General features: G+C 37.0%; 1 protein-coding gene across 1 annotated transcript in view; it reads right to left on the minus strand.

Moving 5' to 3' along the window:
- Nucleotides 1-2,449: 2,449 nt before the first annotated feature.
- LOC113239643 (fasciclin-2-like) overlaps nucleotides 2,450-20,224 on the minus strand; it is a 61,964-nt gene continuing 44,189 nt past the window's right edge. The window contains exons 8-16 of the mRNA XM_026476705.1: nucleotides 18,792-18,925; nucleotides 17,355-17,467; nucleotides 13,655-13,802; nucleotides 11,287-11,485; nucleotides 10,062-10,336; nucleotides 9,658-9,793; nucleotides 8,286-8,451; nucleotides 6,474-6,666; nucleotides 2,450-2,835 (exon numbers count right to left, since the gene is read on the minus strand). Of these exons, the coding sequence (XP_026332490.1) occupies nucleotides 2,709-2,835; nucleotides 6,474-6,666; nucleotides 8,286-8,451; nucleotides 9,658-9,793; nucleotides 10,062-10,336; nucleotides 11,287-11,485; nucleotides 13,655-13,802; nucleotides 17,355-17,467; nucleotides 18,792-18,925 (1,491 nt within the window). The 3' untranslated portion in view covers nucleotides 2,450-2,708. The remainder of the gene's footprint in view (nucleotides 2,836-6,473; nucleotides 6,667-8,285; nucleotides 8,452-9,657; nucleotides 9,794-10,061; nucleotides 10,337-11,286; nucleotides 11,486-13,654; nucleotides 13,803-17,354; nucleotides 17,468-18,791; nucleotides 18,926-20,224) is intronic.

The raw sequence follows: 20,224 nt of genomic DNA on the forward strand, positions 1-20,224 counted from the left end.
CGTACGATTACTTCCCATTTTGACATTGTTTTAAGTAACAATACTGTTTTAGTACCTACATTTTTCGAATCGATAACATCTCACTAACTGCGTGAACATGCTCACGCATGTTTTTACAAAATGTTGCGTTCAAAAGCGAGCATTACAGGCGGTGAGGGAGGTGAGCCGAGCATTCGCTGCGTAACATTCGGTAGCCTCGTTCACCGGCAGCATTCGCCTGTAATGTAACAATCTGTTCAGATTGTAAGGCTGCAACTCCACCAGATATGGTGGAATTTTTTTCAAGTCTTTACTTACGTTAGGTGCCTGCGAGTGCCCGCACTCGCCTTTGAGTGACTTTGAGTGTTTCTGAGTGGTTTTTGAGTACCTTTGGGTAGAAGCGCTTGCAGGCTTTCAAAGGCACGCGCTGGCACTCAAAGGCACTCGCGGGTACTCAAACGCACTCAATGGCACTCAAGGGCACTCTGATACTCGCGGGCACTAAAATACTCGCGGGCACTAAAAAACACTCAGAGGTACTCAAGACGCTCAAAGGAACTCGCGGGCACCCCGCGAAAGCCACGAGTGCACTCGCGGGCACTCCTGGCTTTCGCGGGCACTCAAAGGTACTCGTGGGCATTTAAAGGCTCTGCTGGCTCTCGCGGGCACTCAATGGCACTCGCGGGCACTAAAAGGCACTCGCGGGCTCTCCTGGCTCTCGCGGGCTCTCATAGGCAGTCGCACGCACGCCTTGCTACCTCGCGCATCTCTGGTGGAATCGCAGCCTAATCGATGGTTAAATGTTACATTACATGCGAAGGTTCTGGAAGGTGAGGGAGCGCCCTTATTCTATGTACGAAAGTGAACAAATGTCCAAAAACGGACAAACTTAGTAAATTGAAAAAAAATCCGTACAAAATGTTAGACAGCTGATTTATATTGTGTGCAGACAATTTTTTTTAACAAACTACGCATTTAAATAATAATAAGGTTCACGCAAAAATACAGGGATTTACGATACTTAACAGGATTATTTTTATCACTGCATACAGAATAAAGGTATAACAAGCAATATACTACACGTACATGCTACTAAATTGTATCAATGTTCACAATTAAGCTTAAAAATATATAGGAAATGAAACTATTTTTCCGGATCTAAATCGCGTATATTTGTTTTTTCAAACAAATCAAAAACCAAACCAAAAAAAACAAATATACGCGATTTAAATCCGGAATAATAGTTTCATTTCCTATGTGTGGCTGTGTGCATTGTTGCATTGTTTGGGACGCAGATTTGGGATATGGATGGTGCTGCATGACGTTGTTTTTAGTTTCGTTGTTGTACCTATAATTGTATCAGTTTTCCGGTTACCGTTATGTTTTGTTTAAAGTATATTTTGGGGACTATAGGCTTAGATATTGTTAATTTTTAATGTGTATATTTTTCTCACATGTGTAACCGTTTGTCCCTCAATAAAAAAAATAACTTGAAGCTCACGGTTTGTGAGAGGTTCGTAAAATTACAGTTTCAATATTAGACGGGTTCTCATAAAAAAGGTCAGGAGTTTACTATAAGCTTGTTTTTAAAGATTATATTTATAAAATTATATTTATGAAAATTATATTTATGTCTTGTGAAATCATAAGAGTGGGACATAGAGTTTCTCCTTTAATTTTAAAAAGTTATATCTCGACACTTTCGACGTAATGTACTCTAAACTACAATAACAAGTAAATATTATTTTTTTTGTATACTTAAATTTAGTTTTAGCAATAAAGTTATACAGCTTGAGAAATAATGAATAGAGATATATAAAGTTGTATTGCAATCCCTCGAGAAACGCAGTTACTATGCCAATTTTAGTTTTCAAATTCTTTACATTATTAGGTGTCGATCTTATTTTTTATTATATTATTTGAATATAACAAAAAAAAGAAATTAAAAAAAAATAAAACATATCAATGCTGTTGTAAATAACTTTAATTCAATTCATTTCAAGTACATATACACTGTAAAAATAGTCTCTTTGGCATGAAATAGCAACAGAACTTACGTACCTATACCCACATATACGAACACTTAATTATACTAATTTATCATGTAAATCATTGACTTACAAATAAATGGACGACGGGTCTAATACAAAAACCACGAAAAAAATGTCCCAAGTCAACCTATTCGAAATTTAAATTGTAATGTCATCGCAGTATCGCGCTGTCCGTAGAACAAATGAAGACTAAAGCGGAGTGTCGCGCTCTGTATACGATTTTAGCGCCTTACAAGTGCGGACACTTTTTAGCGCGGACCCGACGTCCATATAATTGTAAGTCAATGATGTAAATAGATAGAATTAAGTAAATAAATAACTACAATATGACTATTGGTTAATTCATCTTGTAGAACCTATTGATTGTAAGGCACATTAAATAAGGTACTTTATCGATTATTTATACTTTCTAAAATAAATGCAAATATTTACATTATGGTACGTAATAGACAAGGTAATTGAATGCTAATTTCTTTATTAACAAATGCTTAATAATGTTACGCAATTGTATGGTAAAATTATGTTTGGAAACTGTATACAAAAGATCCAATTATTAATTGAAATAACAAGATTTTATTTCCGTCCTCGAAATTATATCGCCGATTTCGACAAAATTGAAATTTTACGTTGATTGTATTTATTAGTTATTCCGTCTAGAAATCGGAATTCAATATATTTTTACACAGAGGAATGTTTTCCGGTTATGATTCCTGTTTCTTTATTGTATTCGAATTCTTTGTGACCATTGTCTCTTTTCAATGTATCATTCTCTCCGTTGTTGTCCTTTAGCAGACCTTTTTTGTCTCTGAAATGTTAAGTAATTACTTAATATGTGTTTAATTTTTTTTATGATTGCCAAGTAAGGTTCAATTTATATAGCGGTGGAACAGAATGGAAGCGAACATCGCATTCCGCGAAAGATTTTGGCTCGTATCTAGTTTACATATTACTGTTTGGCGACAGAAACAGATAAGTAAGGTGGCTGTAGTTCCCTGAACTAACTCTTTCATAAGGAGCTTTGCTGTTACACTATTAATATGCTTATTTCAGAATTAATACGATAATTTCACAATGGAATTAGTCAGTTGTGTTTTACCCGCTCATAGAACTCAACAGTAATAATAATGATAATAATAATGTATTTATTTCTCTCCACAAACATAACAACTGAACATGGACAAAAGAAAGATAGACAAAAATAGTGTTTATATTATGTTTGCAAAAGACTGGTACCTAAACTAAGCATAAGCTTGTAATATAGGATACCAGGTCTCTCACCACAGACAACTTACACTTTCTCTTAATACTATGATTGCAGAGGTTAAAATTAAGTTTAAGATTAAGGTTATACAATAGTGAAAAAGAAAACCAAATTTAAATATGTGAACTAACTAAACTAACAATACAGTTTGAAAGTTTGTGAACTATGTGTGGTGTGTGAGTGTGGTGTGCGTGTGTGCGTGCGTGCGTGCGTGCGTGCGTGCGTGCGTGCGTGCGTGCGTGTGTGTGTGTGGTGAATGATTGTGAGTACAGGGTTTTGTATACTAATAACTTTAGGCTTTAATAATAAGAAGTTCCTCAACTTCATCGTAACTACGTCCTAGCAACCATTTCGTGATTAACGCTCTTGCTTCATGTTTAGTGAGGAGTAAAATGTTTAATTTATGATTAAAAAAATTATAAAGACGACTACCTCTGTAGTAGAAGAATCTTTGCGCAAACGAAGTTCTAGCCCTATTGTGTTCGGAACTAGTAAAGAGTCTTCGATTGGTAGACACAGAAGAATTTCCAGAAGGTACAGTGATTGTGTGTTGACGCATTAAAGTCAGAAGCAGGTACAGTTGCCGTACAGATAGTACGTTCGCTTCCGGATATAGTTGCGATGTGGCAAAAAGTCGGGGTTTTAGGAGTGCAACCTTCAGCAAACATCTTTGTGCTCGTTTCAATATTATTAGATTGTTTTTAGTAGTTCCCCTCCAAGACGTAATGCAATAGGTAATTACTGATTGTACTAGCGCTCGATACACATTCCGCAAAGTTTTGCTGTCAGTGACTTGTCTACTAAGGTGTTTAAAAATGTTTCCGAATTCTTTGAGATGTAAATAGAAAGAGAGAGATTGTTATCAATAGTGATCCCAAGATAGCGTATGGTTTGTGTTTTGTCAATACTTTTACAGTTGCAGGCAGTAGTTGGGGGAAATGAGCATGTATGGACATATTGTTGTGGTTTAAATAAGAAGAAGACTTGGTGTTACGAATATAAAAAAATATATATTTCGTTTTATCTACATTGAGCGTTAGAGAGTTTGCTGCTAGCCAGTGACTGACTACATTTAAACCTTGTTGGGCAGATGCGAACACACTATCCCAGGAGTCACCATAGAATGTAAGTGTTGTGTCATCCGCATAAGCAATTATTTTACAATTTGGTAGTTGGAGTTTACATATCTCATTTACATAGCATAAAAAGAGGTTTGGGCCAACAATACTACCTTGCGGGACACCATGTGTAATAGGGAGCTCATCACTAAGGTAGTCACCATGTTTGACACGCAGAGTTCGATTTGTCAAGTATTCCGTCAATAATTTTAACGGTGTTCCTCTAATGCCATTCTTTTCCAGCTTCCCTATCAGTTTGGAATTGAGACCGTACCGAAGGCCTTTGCAAGGTCAATAAATATAGTAATACACTTCTTGCCACTGTCAAGCTTTTTAACTAAGAAATCTGTAAAATCATGAACCGCATCATCCGCAGATATGTTTTTCCTAAAGCCATATTGAGCCTTCGCAAGAATGTTTTTGGTTTCAAGGTAGTTGACAAGTCTGTTATTGATAACACGCTCAAAGATTTTAGACAAGGAAGTAGGTATGGAGATGGGTCTATAGTTATTGGCCACGCTTCTATCCCCGGTCTTGTAAATCGGATGAACAATGGATTTTTTGAAGGCATCGGGAAAAGTAAAAACAGTGGTGGAAATGTTCTCATTAGTTCCATGCAGTAGTGCGTATTTGATATTATTTTGAAATAGGATGCGAAAATTGCTTCTATTTTCTTATAAAAATACACTCATGGAGATATTTATAAGAACACTAACAAAGAAGGTTGAATTATGATAATAATGTTCACATGAACCACTCACATACATGTACCCAACAGAACGTTTAATTTGAAACAAGGTCGATTTCAGTCGTTTTTTGATTGCGAATAAAGCTAGGGTTTAGGTGGCCAGTGTTTCATGATAACGTTTTTGTCATAATTAAACCTTTTTTAGCGTTCTTCTACAAATGTGTCCATGAGTATAGTTTTAGTAAAACTTTGGGAACCGGTTGGAAGAAATGAAATAAAACAAAAGCAGACAAGCACTCTCAAGCATGCGTACAAAACCACTATAAGCGCACACAAAAATGAGTATCCTTCGATACAAAAATACTAACAATTATTTAGCATAAAAAAATCAGGGACAGTCAATTGTATTGTTCTTTGATCGTACACGGTTAAAATAAATACCTACAAAAACGTAATAACTTACAGAAACAAATCATACCCCAAGAGAAGGTCTTTTTTTTTGACATTTAGGAATTCTATTTTTCCCATTGAAGCGTTCTTCATCTAGCAATTTACAATTTCTACAGTTAATCTTCTAATAAATAAACCATGTTTGAACCTACTTATGTATCATATTATGTTTTTGATTATATCATAAAATCTTGACTTGCTAATTAGATTCAATTTATTTACATTTGCTGTAAATCCTGATAAAACGTTTAGACACCTTTTTGCAGTAATATGGTCCGCACTAAGTTCAGCAAAGTTATTCTCAGGCTTTGATTAATGGCAAAATTAATTTAGGAAATATAGTGTGAATATATTTTAAGGTAGTGTGCCCTGGGAGTTAATTATGTTACCGTGGTATAGAGATTTCAGATAAGACAATCTGAGACTAGGATATGATTACCCTATGGAATATTTTCAGGTATAACTATTTCATATTAACTAAAGTAACGGATAACTCACGTATTTAAGTCGGATTTTTGCTCAACATGTTTGCGGCACTGAGTGGTCGGGCTCCCAGGGCTTTGGCGGGCAGCTTCCCTCGAGTCACCGCCGCGGAATGTCATGATTAAGGACCACGAATTGGCTCGAAACATGTCGAGCAAAAATTTGCAATAACGGATACGTTATTTTAGTTAATATGTCTGAGTCTCACGGCAGTTTTGTTTAATATAATTATTTCAATTTTTGTAAAACCAAAGTTAGACATGACCAAATCCTTTATCTTTCGATCGTGTATCTCAGGGGGGTTAGGTTTAGGTATTGCATCATAAATTAAAAGACATTTTGTCTTAAGACGCAGATTGCTTATACTCAATGTAGATATTATTGTTATAATTAGAGCATCTAAAGTATCTTCGTATTACACATACTAACACCAAGAAACTCACCTGGTTGTCAACCCATCTTCCTTTCTATTCTTATTTTTCTTCTGACAACATGAAGCGATGATACCTTTCTTCAGAGTGAAAAATAACAACAGATCCAGTAGCAGTATGCATAGTATTATCAGCATTACTGAAATCCCTATTATAACTCCTGCTGTTAAAAACGACTCTTTCTGTACATCTGTTTCTTCCGAGTCTTAAAAATAAAAACACAGCTATCGAAATTACATGTAATTTGGAAACAAAAAATTAAAATACTGATTTTACACACCTATTTTTACACCTACTTTTATGATGACAAAATTAACAATAAATATTTATAATATATTGCTATTATTTGCAAAATGTAGACAGTAATTAATCGTAAGAAATAAGTATTAATATGTATAATAATAAGTATTTGTTTGGCCAAAAACAAAATGGAAAACATTTACAAAAATAAAAATCAAACTTTAATTTTAACTTTATTGGCTATCAACATAGCATAATGGAATAGATGAACATTTACAATCTTTTGACATTTCAGTATTTTCCTTTTATAAAATACAGATCTAAGGGTCGTATTTCAGAACTCTATTCAATACTCAAGTCAGGACTTGTGAATTGCAGTGAGCTCTGAAAATCATGCTCAAGGCCTTGCCATTAGGGTCGTATTTCCAGTGCTTGAAATCATACTCCAGTCTGCTCAAATCCTGACTTGAGCATTGAGTAGAGTTCTGGAGTACGAGCGTAAGTGTCGTTTGCTGGTCGTTTCGTTACCAAAGTTGTATCCATTCAAAGAATTTTGTAAAGACCGAAACAAGTAAAAACCTGGAGGGGCTAACTCGGATGAACTAAGTAGATACCGTAACACATCCCAACCTATACTCTTGCCAAATTCGATGTAGAATGTATAATAACAAAACAATTATTATGCAACCAACAATGGCATAGGAAAAGATCATTTCAGTACTCGCCTAATTGGAATTTAAATAGGTAACTGGGTTATGTAAAAATAATACGCACCTGGCCAATTATTATAAAGTTTACAAAATACGCATTGATACGTACGATTTATGAATAAAGTAGCTTCTTTACCCTATTAATATTTACTGCTAGGTAATGGTAGATGAAAAGAAACAAAATTGTAAGATTTTATTTTCTATACATATTGCATCCAGTAAGTGACGCGACGAATAAGTCGTGCGCCTGGTGGTAAGCGACACGCCTGTCCATAGCAGTTGCAGTGCAACTCAGAACTTTGAATCGCAAAAACCGCACGGACTTGTTAGCCAACTCGTTATTATTTTTAAAGGTCGATCTATCTTTGGCCGTAATACAGAGCAGAATGACCCCCGCCTAGAAAATAACTTTTTTACAAGTGTTGTAAATTCTTGTCGTAGTTAAGTTTTTAGGCGTTTCAATGAATCCATATTTATTGTGTTACGATTGTTGTATGTTGATATTTTCGCGGTAGTATATTCTATGGATTATAAGTAATTTTCAGAAAACGCAAAATACTTTTATGATGGTCAATTTATGAATATAAATATATATACATAACTATGCATCTGTATTCATGACAAACCTAGAGATTGGTTTTAAGTTACCAATCTGATGATAAATGTTTTTTATTTAGATTTTGTATAAATAAAGGATCGAAAATGGCAACAGTAAGAAGAGTTTTCCCTACTTCTTCTTTCCTACTTTTAGCTGTATTTACAATTACGTCGCAATCCATGCAAGAACCGGATAAAAATATATATTAACCCCAACTTACATATTTATTTATTTTTGTAAGATAATTCTAATTCTAATAGTGATGCTCCTTCTTACCTAGTACGGTTACTTTGATAATAGTGGCTTCGGAATTTCCCAATGCATTATGAGCTTCCAATTTTGCCAAATATGTGGTATTTGGCTTTAAATTGAAATAATCTAATTTGACTTCCGTTGTTGGTTCCACCTCTTTGTCTAGGCATTGCCTTGCATGTTCCTCAGTCTGAAACATGTGTTACAAGCATTTTCAATAAAAGCCGATAGTCATGATGGTCGTGACAATGAACCGGTCAAGGGTCCAAGTGTTTGAAAATAAAAGAAATATATGTAGTTTAGATCCGAAAAATTATATTTTTTTCCAATGTGTAGCAATCGTGAAAACCTAAGAATTCCACAATTTCAACATAATTTAATTGGGTTAGGTACTGTTAATTTTCCTTTCTAGGCGCTCAGACTTGGTCTTTGACAAAAGCCCACAAGTTCAAACTTGGGGTTTGCCAGTGGTTATATTATTATTAAGGACCATAAATGATTCATCAATTTCAACTAATTTTGGTAGCAGTAGAGCTCCTTGTGAAAGGGTTCCTCCAGGGAAGCACTGCCACTTTATCTATTTCTGCCGCAAAACAGTAATGTCACCATTACTGTGTTCCAGTTTTGGAGGGTAAGGGTGCGGTTGAAATTACAGGCACATGGGACTTGTCAACTTATGTCTCAGGGTGACAGGCGCAGCGGCAGTGCCCCTCAGATCTTTGCGACTTAAAGTTCTGAGTGGCACTGCAACTTTTAGGGACAGGCGTGTAGCTTATCAGGCACACGACTTGTTCGTCCCGTCACTTGATGTTATAAAAAAAAATACAAGTTGTTAATTAAATTTTTATTGAATTTGTATTCAATTATTTTTTTTTTTGTGAAATTACTCCACTAGTTTGTTATAATTATTAATACAAAGATCGAACACTCAGAAAAAACACTCAGAAAAAATTCCTTCGATCCGGTCGGATACAAGTTGTTAGTTTTCTTTTTATGATACCATGTGACGGGTTAAGCGACACATGTCCCTACTACGGCATATATCAGTTGCATTGCCACTCGGAGCTATAAATCGCAAAGATCTGAGGGATACTGCCATTGCGCCTGTCGCCCTGAGACATAAGTTCACAAGACTCATATACTTGTAATTTCACCAGGACTTTTACCCTTAAAAACCGCTACGCATCGTTAAAATTACTTCCCTGGACGAACTCTTTCACAAGGAGATCTACTGTCACTAAGCTACTTGTTATGTACATTAATTACATAATAGTTTGATATACATTTCGAAGTTAGGAGATCGATCAGAGTCAATATCATGACAGAATCCAAAAATCTAAATAATCATTCTTTTCCGCGTCATTTTTTTTGGACTGTTAAATACAATTTTCCTTACCAGACAAATCATAACTCTATAAAACGTAACAGGAGAACCATTATCCTTAGCAGGTTGCAACTTCAGCACTTTTTGGTTGGCTGGAATTTCTATGTAATTCGCGTTTGCTTCCAGCTTCAATTGCTCTGGTACTGACCTGAAAATTCAAAGGAGCTCCAATATACTTTCGTGTACGTGTCGGACAGGTTGCGAAAAATATAGTACCACTCGTGTCCGTTGATAACAAGGAAGATGGCTAAACGATAACTTTAGGATGTTATATTATAGTGTGTATAGTCTGTCTGTATCTGTTATATAAATACATAAGATACAGCTACAGTCATTGTAAATCCTGTCTAACAACGATCTAGGCTATGTCAGTTAACTATTGTCGACTATTCCTATTATTCTAAAAGAGAACTTACTTATTAGGTGTATCAAAGGTCACACTGTCACTGTACTCCCCGTATCCCACTTCATTTTGTGCTGCAAATTTTATAGTATACGAATTGCCGGGCTGCAGATTGGTTAATGTATATTTTTCAACATTAGCCCAAGTTCTTGTTGGATGTACACTTGTTTCTTCATACGCGGATGTTAGATCATATTCTGCTACATAACCGGTTAACCTAGGTCCTGGTTGGTAATGATCTTCTATGACAAAAGTGACTGACGTTGCTGTTATGTCTGTTAGTGTAACCTGTTGGAAATATTGCAATGTCTGTTTCTTTAAAAATACCAAGTGACGGGACGAACAAGTCGTAAGCGGCACGCCTGGCCATAACAGTTGCAGTGTCACTCAATACTTTAAATCACAATGCCGCAAATTCAGAACGGTGGTACATTTAGCGGGGCGTTCAAGGTTTCGTTGTAGTCAAACGTGTGTCTTGTGTTGTATATACATATACATACATATATACATCCAATACAAGATACAATATACGCCCAAGCCTTGCACGCCCCGCTGAATACACCGCCGTTGCGCATTTGTGGCCTGAGACATAACTTGACAAGTCCCATGTGTATGTAATTTTACCATCACCCTTCACAATTCAAAGGCAGTACTGCTCCTATTACTGGTTGGATATGGAATAAATAAGCATTAGAAACTAGAAAAGTTATATTCTGTTTGCAGTCTACATTTGAAGTGGTAATTATTCTAATAGCTAGATAATAACACCAACACCTGACTACTATCACTTTGGTGAAATTACAGGCACATGGGACTTGTCAACTGTGTTCATGACAGATGCAGTGTCAGTGGCACCGCAAGTCTTATGGACAGGTGTGTAGCTTACTACTTGTTCGTCTCGTCACTTGATATTACATAAAAAAACTTTCAATTTATACGTAGTCCCACTGCTGGGCACGTGCCTCCTCTCAGGCGACGGTTTACGTCATACTCCGCCACACTGGTCTGTGTGGCGGAGTATGTGTGTGAGTATGAATGTGGGTTAGGGTCTTCATACGTTTTTCGAGGGTTGCGAACCTTCTTCGAAAGTTACATCACGATGTTGTCTTCACCGAAAAGCTCATAAGTAAATTTCAAATTAAATTTTGCACATGTATTCAAACCCACGGTCTCTACTTGAGAGTCGGTAAGTCTAACCATTAGGCTACCACGGCTTTTTTACCACTAATTATACATACCTTTTTTTTGTCAAATTTCGGTGGTACAAATCCTGCTTTGACTTTAAATGTTTTCTTTGCATGTCCCAAAGAGTTATTAGCCGTGCATTCATAAGTTCCTAAATGAACATTGTCAGTAATGTTCAAGGCCAGCTCCTTGTAGCTATTCACGTACGCCAAAAACTCACTACTTTCTTTTCCGTAGATTTCTCCTAGATACCTATTCAAATAAGCAGTAAGTATGATAATTACAAAGTGTTTTAACTATGTCAAATTTATTTATTGAGATTTTTTTGTGAAATCGCGCAACAGTCTTCGTTTGTTCGACTGACGGCGCGGTTGTCAATCATGCAGTACTATATGTATAATAATAACTTGTAAAAATTACTGCAGTACAGTGTAAAAACAGAATTTTGTATCATATTTTCACTAAAAGAATATATTGTATTTTTATAGTTATCATTTAAAAGTGTTATTTTGTACAGTTTTATAGTATTTAATTTATATATAAATGAATCGTAAATATAAATGACAAGAGCACACAAAATAATCAAATAGCTAACTGTCCTTTTTCTACACATTGCATGCGCAAAAGATGGAAAAAGACCCATCACGTCAGTTTCAAGAAACTTATATAAACTTCTTGGTCATTTTCAATTGTTCCACCACACCACAAGCGATTGAAATATTTAGAACAGAGAAACTATAGAGTCGCTTTGATTTTAATATTATTTTTAAAATGATTTTTTTTATTAAACGTTAGCATTAAGTAACAAAATATTGATGTACTCGTTTTACGGCCTGGGATTAACTATCAGAAGTCAGAAATTACATTTGCCCGAAATAACATTAGCTCGAATTTTCATAACGTCAAATGTATTTTTTTAGGAAGATTACTAAACAAAAGCTAATAATTTTGGCTTTGTGAAAAGCATCAAAATTACTCGAAAGCGTAACGGTTTTATAACAAATCAATTTTCAGAATTACGGATATTTGAGTTTACATTTAGTTGGAATATCGGTACATTTCTTATAGTACACGCTTATTTTTACATTTGTAGTAATATTTGTATGTATGTATCTGCCCAACTCTTTATTATAATCCTTAAGTGAATTTGTACAAAGTCGACATAATGATATAGATAAAAATTAATTAATATTTACGAGAAAGGCTACTCGATTACTCTTATGTTCAAGTATTATTCAGTCGAAGCTATTTTGTTAAGTTTCCAGTAGAAGCTGAATATGGTGTTTTTGAGCCCTTAAATTGTTGCAAGGAAAATTAAACAGCACTGCAATGACTTTACAATTTAAATTAAATGTTTTAGTATTTTATATTTCGTTACATGTCACTACGTTTGTATAGGTTAACTTTGGACATTTTTTTCGTGGTTTTTGTAATAGACCCGATGTACATTTATTGGTAGGCCAATGGTCGACCCGACGGGACTTGAACCCACCCATACTGCACCATAGCATTGCTCTTACCAACTGAGCCACGGGTCCAGTTAGGTACCGAGCAGTCGAAATTCTCTTATGTGTTTTTGTTATAGATCATTTTACTGGCTTTCGGCATTCGTCGCCGCTAATGACATTTAGTGAGAGAAATTTGAATAACCTTCTCGCCGCAGCCATTACCTTTACAGGTATCAGGATATTTTAATTATCTATAACAAAATATGAATAAGAAATAAAAACTTAAACCGCACTACGGGACAAGAAAACTTTCGCATTCCAACAATAAAACACGAATGACATCTATGACACGACAAAATGGCGGCACAAAAAATGTTTTTGATCCCGATCGTGTTACCATACCATTGTCATAAAATTATTTACGACCTTATAGTCTTTATTATTATTATTTTATAAGACTAAGTGATGGGGCGAACAAGTCGCCAGCTTGGTCACACGCCTCTCCATAACAGTTGCAGTACCACTCAATGCTTTAAATTACAAAGGTCTGAAAGGACTGTCACTGCGCTCGTCACCCTGTCATTACTATGTAGACAAGTTTCATATGTCTATAATTTCACCAATTCACATCACTGCTTGGCGGTAGAAATAGCTAAGGTAGCAGTTTACCAGTTTAACAGTTTATTAGACCGTTGGTTTCACCAGAGTTGAAAGAGTTGTCTTTCACAAGGAGCTCTACTGGTGTTAAGAATTGTTCCAAGTTTTATCTGATTACTGCTTAAAAGTTTATTATTGTCAAAAATAAGAAACTATCATTTATAGCGTATTTTTTTGCTTGGTTATGCGCTTTGTTTACATTTTGGACATCTAATTATGATTTATACTTAAACTTAATTGCCAAGAACGACTCGAATAGTATAAATCACGTATTTGTTATTTCTAATAATGCTATGGTATCCCTTGCCCATCTTACCTCCACGATACATCCGATTCTGGTTTACTGTCGTAGTCGCAATTAAGAATGACTTCTTTTCCAATCCAACTGTAAATGATTTCTTCGGACTTCAAAAAACTTGGTCGATACAGAACACTCAACTCTATTGTTTGATATTCGAAATCAACTGTAATTTAAAAAAATATGTTTATTGGAAACTTTTAGAGTAAATACTGGAGACAGGCAATGGCGTCTTTCTGTAAGGTAATTGCAGCTATTGAAAAATAAAGTGAATTTTTTTATGAAAAATAATTGCGCATTTGATCTCCATCTCACCTGATGGAAAGCAACGATGAGGTCGACGATGGTGCATGCACACCTAAATAATACCTATTCTTTTCAAATTCAATTGAATTTAGCCGTTCGCCAGATAAATGAACATCTCTTGTTCTGTGGAAGCGAATCCTTGGAATATCCACAACATGGGGCTGGAATCTCAGCCTACGAGTAGTCCCCCGATGATGGAAAGGGGAAGGCGGAATTAAATCGTGTAATTCCCTCGCACACTCTCCGTGATATATCCTTTAATTTGGGTTGCGGTTTAATGCTCTGACCATTCATAGGCGGTAGCGAGAGCGTTTCGAGACCGGAAATTTTTGTAATGTTCGAGTTCTTACGTACCCAGCTACATTGAAACCGGGTGGCGGGGTGGCGCAGGCCGGGGCCGAACGCAATGACAACAGGCGCTGGCCGGGTCCGGGGCGACCGCGGGGCGTATGCGGGTGCAAAGCTGTATTCCCTGGAGTTCTTTGCAAACCTCCACATAGAGCGGCAGCGGCACCGGGCGAAGCACGATCCGGGAGCGGGGCTTTAGCGGGAGTGCATGTCGTATTTTTTTACAACTGTTGAGTGTGTTTTCAATAATAAGTTCAGTATGAATTCGACCGAATTTTCTTTTGGGTTGCTTCCGTAACGCGAATAAAAGCAAATTGTTTTTCTTGAACATTATTCGACGGCGACTTTGTGCCTTCTTTAAATGTAAGTAGAAAATGATCCGTGGTTTCTTTTTTAATAAAAAATAAGTATTTATTTACGTAAGATGAGATGGCTCACCTGATGAAAACTGATGATAAGGTCGACGATGCAGCATTTATACCTAAAAAATGCCTATTTACTCTCGTCCGGAAAAGGTCCAAGTTATAGCGTTCGCGGAATAAGTCCGCAGGTAGGGAATTCCACTCTCTGGCCGCTCGCCTTAAAAAATTACAGTGCGGTGCACGCTCGGACTCGGACGTGCTCCACTACACAGTAAAAATTATAATAATTTGCGACCCGCGACATGCCACACACGCCATCAACACTATGGATGAGGTCAGCATCGTGCAGATCTGCGAGTCAAACTTCAAAGAAAAAGAGATTTGCAGTGGCTATATAGCGCGTGCTTTTCCGCACTCTCGGCAAAGGCCGAGCAGATGTCATCTCGACGGAGGGATGGAGGAGCGAAGAGTCTCCAAGACATCATTACGCTGTTTAAGGAGACCGACTCAGGCGAAGTGCCTTTATTCGTGGCGAAGGAGCTGCACAAGCTGCCCCATGCCACGTTCGACCATGTCGACGTCATCAGGCTACTGAAGGAACACACGTCCTTAAAAGCAAGCCTTGTTGAAATTCGGTGTAAATTGGAGGCCTCAGATATCGTCATCAGTGATTTACGTGCCCAAGTTGTGTTACTTAGTAGTGCAGCTTCTGTAAGTAGGTAACCCGAGGCCTGCAACGTGAATACTTGTCGCAGGGCGCAAAACGCATCTATCGGCAGTTTTGAGTCGGCTCATATGGATGTGTCACCGACCGCTGCCACCGTTGCCGTGCGCGTTTTACAGCCCCGGCGGAGACGTCACTTGTAAGTACGTTGAACCCTCGACGTGATTACGCTGCTGTTGCCGCTGCTACCCAACCCATTGCTCCACAACCACAACCCAGGCAACCAACGGAGGGGAAGAAGAAAAAGTGGAAACTCATCTCTAGAGCTGTGGCGGCTTAAAAAATGTGAAAAAAAAAGAAGTACACCAGCCGTAACTTTAGTGGCACCGCCCCGATCGGCCATCTATTGCGTCCAGCGGTACCGACGACGTTGCTACACGTGTCACGAGTTCATTACTCCACAAAGTCTGAGGATATTGTGGAGTACATACGAGTAAAAGCCAAAGCTGCCCTGAGAGTCGAGCAGTTGGAGTCACCCCACAAGGCGAATTTTAATTCATTTGCGGTGAATGTACCAACTCAACATCTGTCGACCTTCATAAAGGAGGACTTTTGGCCTAAGATATTTGTAAATCATATTCCGGCATATTCCGGCGTTTCCGCGGACGGCTATCGGACACTCACGTTGCGTCACACGTCGCGGTCCATACGTGTAAATAAATAAATAGTTTTTATCATATTATTATGTATGTTAGTCTATAAGGTACGTGTTTATGGGCCTTTTGTAACCTGAAATAAATAAAATAAAAAAAATAAAAAAATTTGGAAGCTAAACGCTTTGTGCGAAACCTGGGAATATCCACAACATAGGCGTGAAATCCCAGCCCACGTCTACTCCTCCGATGACGGAAAGAGAAAGGCGGAATCAAATTGTGAAATTCCATCGTACACTAGAATACCGATAAGCAGGCAACTTTACGGCGGTTCAAGGCTCTGCGGCTTCGCCTCTACTGATTCCGAGTCACCTATTAAGCCTCTTGACACGCTTGTCGATTGAATCCAAGGTGGCCAGTTAGTATTTAGCAGATCCATCTCATAAGTGGCAGCAGTACTCCATACTCGACACGGAGTAGTGCTTGGTACACCTGAAGCAACTATCCCGATGTGAAGGTGTGTGTAAGTTTCTCGTGCGCGCACAGGACATAATGCTCTTTTCGCATATTCAGGGGAGGTAGGGAGGGTTACTATAATCAAAAGTAACGTAGAAAGATATGGAACTGTCCCGGTGTCAAGTAACGCCTCACCCTGGAAAGGTTACCCAGTTTCCTGGCTGCATTTTCGGCCATGGATTTCTATCTATGTATATTGGGTATCTGCCGAAGTTCAGATTGGACGACAGGTCCATTCCAAATAGCTGGAGACGGTCGGCTATCGGTATGGATATATCAGGAAAAGTCGGAGTCAGGTGAAAGGGACTCCGTTTTGTGCAGAATAAATAGGCCTGCGTTTTGGTAGCGTAAATTTGACAAGATTGGCATCACCCCAATCAGAGACTGTCTTATTTACTGTCTTTACTGTCAAATTCAAACGACTAACCATGGACCTCGACAAGACTGGATTTCTTCTCCACTTGACCTTGCGTTGGTCAAGTACCTGTCCACAACTGTGCTTATGAGTGTTATACGCGTGGGACTGCCATGTGGCACACCCCGGTACGGTTTCGCTTCCCACAGGGCCGCCATAGGACTGATTTTCTCGCTGTACCGCATCTGCGTGGCCTGAGCATTAGTACTTCAAGGTCAGTTGAAATTACTATACTACTTGATGATCTCGGTGGATCAACGGTTTGCACTGTAGACACTGGATAAGGTAGGATCAATTTAGAAAATGCACTTCTGTAATTTGATTCTGCCTCGGTGTTCTACATAGTGACGAGTAGTTAGATGCAGAGAATTCGTGTGGTTATCTGATACACCATTATTATTACTATTATACAAATTAGATCAGATAATGAGTGTCGCGTACGACTAAAACCTACCTTTATTGCTCGCATTACAATAATATAATCCACTGTGGTTTCTTGAAACTTTGTTAATAGTTAAATTGTATTCGGTTTCCATATCGTTGATACTTTGCTCCGAGGATGGTAGTCTGTAAAATGAAATTAAAACTGAAAATTTTAAACGATATTCCTACTGCTACCACTACCATGAGTTCACAATATAATAAAAAAAGTCCGTAGCGAATAGTACATTGTGTATTAAGGGCGCTAAACAAGAAATTGCTAACGAGAGTTTGTTAGAAGCCAGAAACCATCGAGGAAGCTGAAGGTTGAGGGTTTTAATAACTCGAGATTTGTAATTTTTACTGTCCGTGTCACATACAATGTTTTTCATCACATTTGCGAGGAACTAGATATAACGACAAATTTATTTATTTCTTATATGAATAAATATCGCTTCACAACATTAGATAAAATTGCAAATGTTTAGTCTTTTTTGCGTAAGTTTATGCGAAATATATGTTTAGATTTTTCGAGCATAAAAACTTTTTGCTTATGTTGACGTAAATAATTCTTAGTACCATAACGTTATGAAAAAGCCCATGGGCATAATTTTGGATATTACGGTCGACTTTGCCTGCATGTCATAATACTGTTTACGAGCAAGTGTGACGAAAACAAACTTATTAAACCTTGACGCAAAAAGAGGGTAGTTATAAGTTTGAAGTCTTTGTCTGCACATCCGTGTGTCTTTTTATCTGTGGCATCATAGCACTCAAATGGATGAATTGATCTCAAAGCGACTTGTTGTTGTTTTTTAATTAATAACGCACTATGGAAATATGGGTGCTATGAAACACATTCATTCATTATTTTTGATCCAATCTTGGATGCAGGCCTCTTCACTCTTCTTCCACTCTTGCCAATCTTGTGCCCGACTCATCCCAACATTATATGACAACCACAAATCACACCCAAACCAAGAGATAAATAAATGTATCCATTTGAAAGTTAATTTAATTAGAATGGCTCTTAGCTATGTTCGCAGTTAAAATTACTTTCATTATTTTACTATAATCACTATTTTGAACCTCTGACGCAAAAAGAGGGCGTAATGAAACCTTTGGCTGTGTATCTATAGAACTGTTTGTGTGTTTTCTCCAATTGGAGAGGATGTGGGTGTGGGTGTGGGTGGGTGTGGGTTATATTTTTCTGTATCTAATCTCTGATTGGAGAGAACGTGGGTTACATTTTTCTGTATCTAATGGAGCAATACTTGTTTTAGATGTAACTCCACTTATGCCATTCTTCCATAAGGGGTGCGATATTATTATTTCTTTTGTCAAGTGTTATTAATCGCATAAACTAAACCGTATCCGTTTCATCAGAAAAATAATTCTTATCACAAAGATACACTCTCTAATTGCTACAGCATTTCTGTCTTACGTGTTAATTTTTGTAAGATTTAATTACCTCAAATCAGAGTCCACTTTATTTACGATTATACGAGGTCTTGGTCGTCCCGAAGCTTTGCATTGCAGATGTACATTTTCTTTCTCCACAACACTTTCGCTCATAAAATGAGTTATGGTTGGCTTCGTATGCACCTGTATAAATATTACAGTTCTTTTTAATTCTGTTGTACTCTTTGTCGCATTTAGGCTGATTACACACGGCGCCGTAACAACAGTGGCTTTGCCAATTTAATCGCCCTTGCATTTGATTACACACTTTCATATATGCGCCGTGGCGCTGCGGCTATAGCGCTGTCGCTATTGTCTACTAATCTACGATTTCAGTTGATCACTGATATGACTGTCCCGCGGCGGGAAAAAACGCTGCTGCCGCGGCGCCATGTGTAATCAGTCTTTCTCTTTAAGCAGTATTAGGTTAATGTTCGACCTACTGCCTCTTAAGCAGAGGCCGTGGGTTCAAATCCTGCCTCGTACCTCTGAGTTTTTTTGGAATTTATGTGCAAATTTAATTTGAAATATATCATGAGGTTTTCGGCGAAGGAAAACAACGTGATGGAACTTGCACGTCGAAGAGGGTTCACAACCTTCGGAAAATGTGTCAAATCCCTAACCCGCATTAATATGGCGGACTATAGCGTAAACCCTCGCCAGAGAAGTAACTCGTGGTCAGCGGTGGGACGTATGAATGGGTTAATGATAATACTCTTTGTCAAAAATATCGATGAACTGACCATACTATCACAGAATATTTCTATATTAGAGCATCCTTCTCAAGAATTTTTAACCAACTTTGTATGTTGAAATGTAGGTTTTGAAAGCTACATTATGCGATATAATTTCTCCTTCGTTCATTTCGTAAAATAACTGGATATGAAGTGAAATGTCAAGCTATACGGTAAAAAAGAGTTTACAGCGAAGTTCAACAACTGCAAAATATAATTATGTATAAATACATTTACCGGATCAAAAAAATGAGAATTTATAATAGTATTAAGATTCATATTTAAATAAATAAAAATTTGCCATTAAGTAGAAATTAAATTAACATCTTTTAATATCGACGTAGTACACACCTTACACAACCTTTATTAAAAATATCGAAATTAAACAGAATACATTTTTTCGAATTTGTGACAAAGCAGACATAGCTAAAAAAAATTTAATTTTAACATTGGTAAATCAAATTTTAATAAATAATATACACTTTTTTAAATTTAACATTTCGAAATTTACAAGAACGCATAATCTCGACATTTATTATTTATCCTGTATTTAATATTTTATTCTTGTATTCGTTTGAAATTAAAAAAAATAATGAAAAACAGACAGTCGACGTTTTTTTAATATTAATTAGAAAATTATTTTAATTACACTAACATAAAAAAGTAAAATATGCGACAAACTTTTGAAAAAACACTGAATTGTTTTGGG

Source organism: Hyposmocoma kahamanoa, unplaced genomic scaffold, assembly GCF_003589595.1.
Source record: "Hyposmocoma kahamanoa isolate Upper Pololo Valley unplaced genomic scaffold, ASM358959v1 114, whole genome shotgun sequence".
Lineage (NCBI taxonomy): Eukaryota > Metazoa > Arthropoda > Insecta > Lepidoptera > Cosmopterigidae > Hyposmocoma > Hyposmocoma kahamanoa.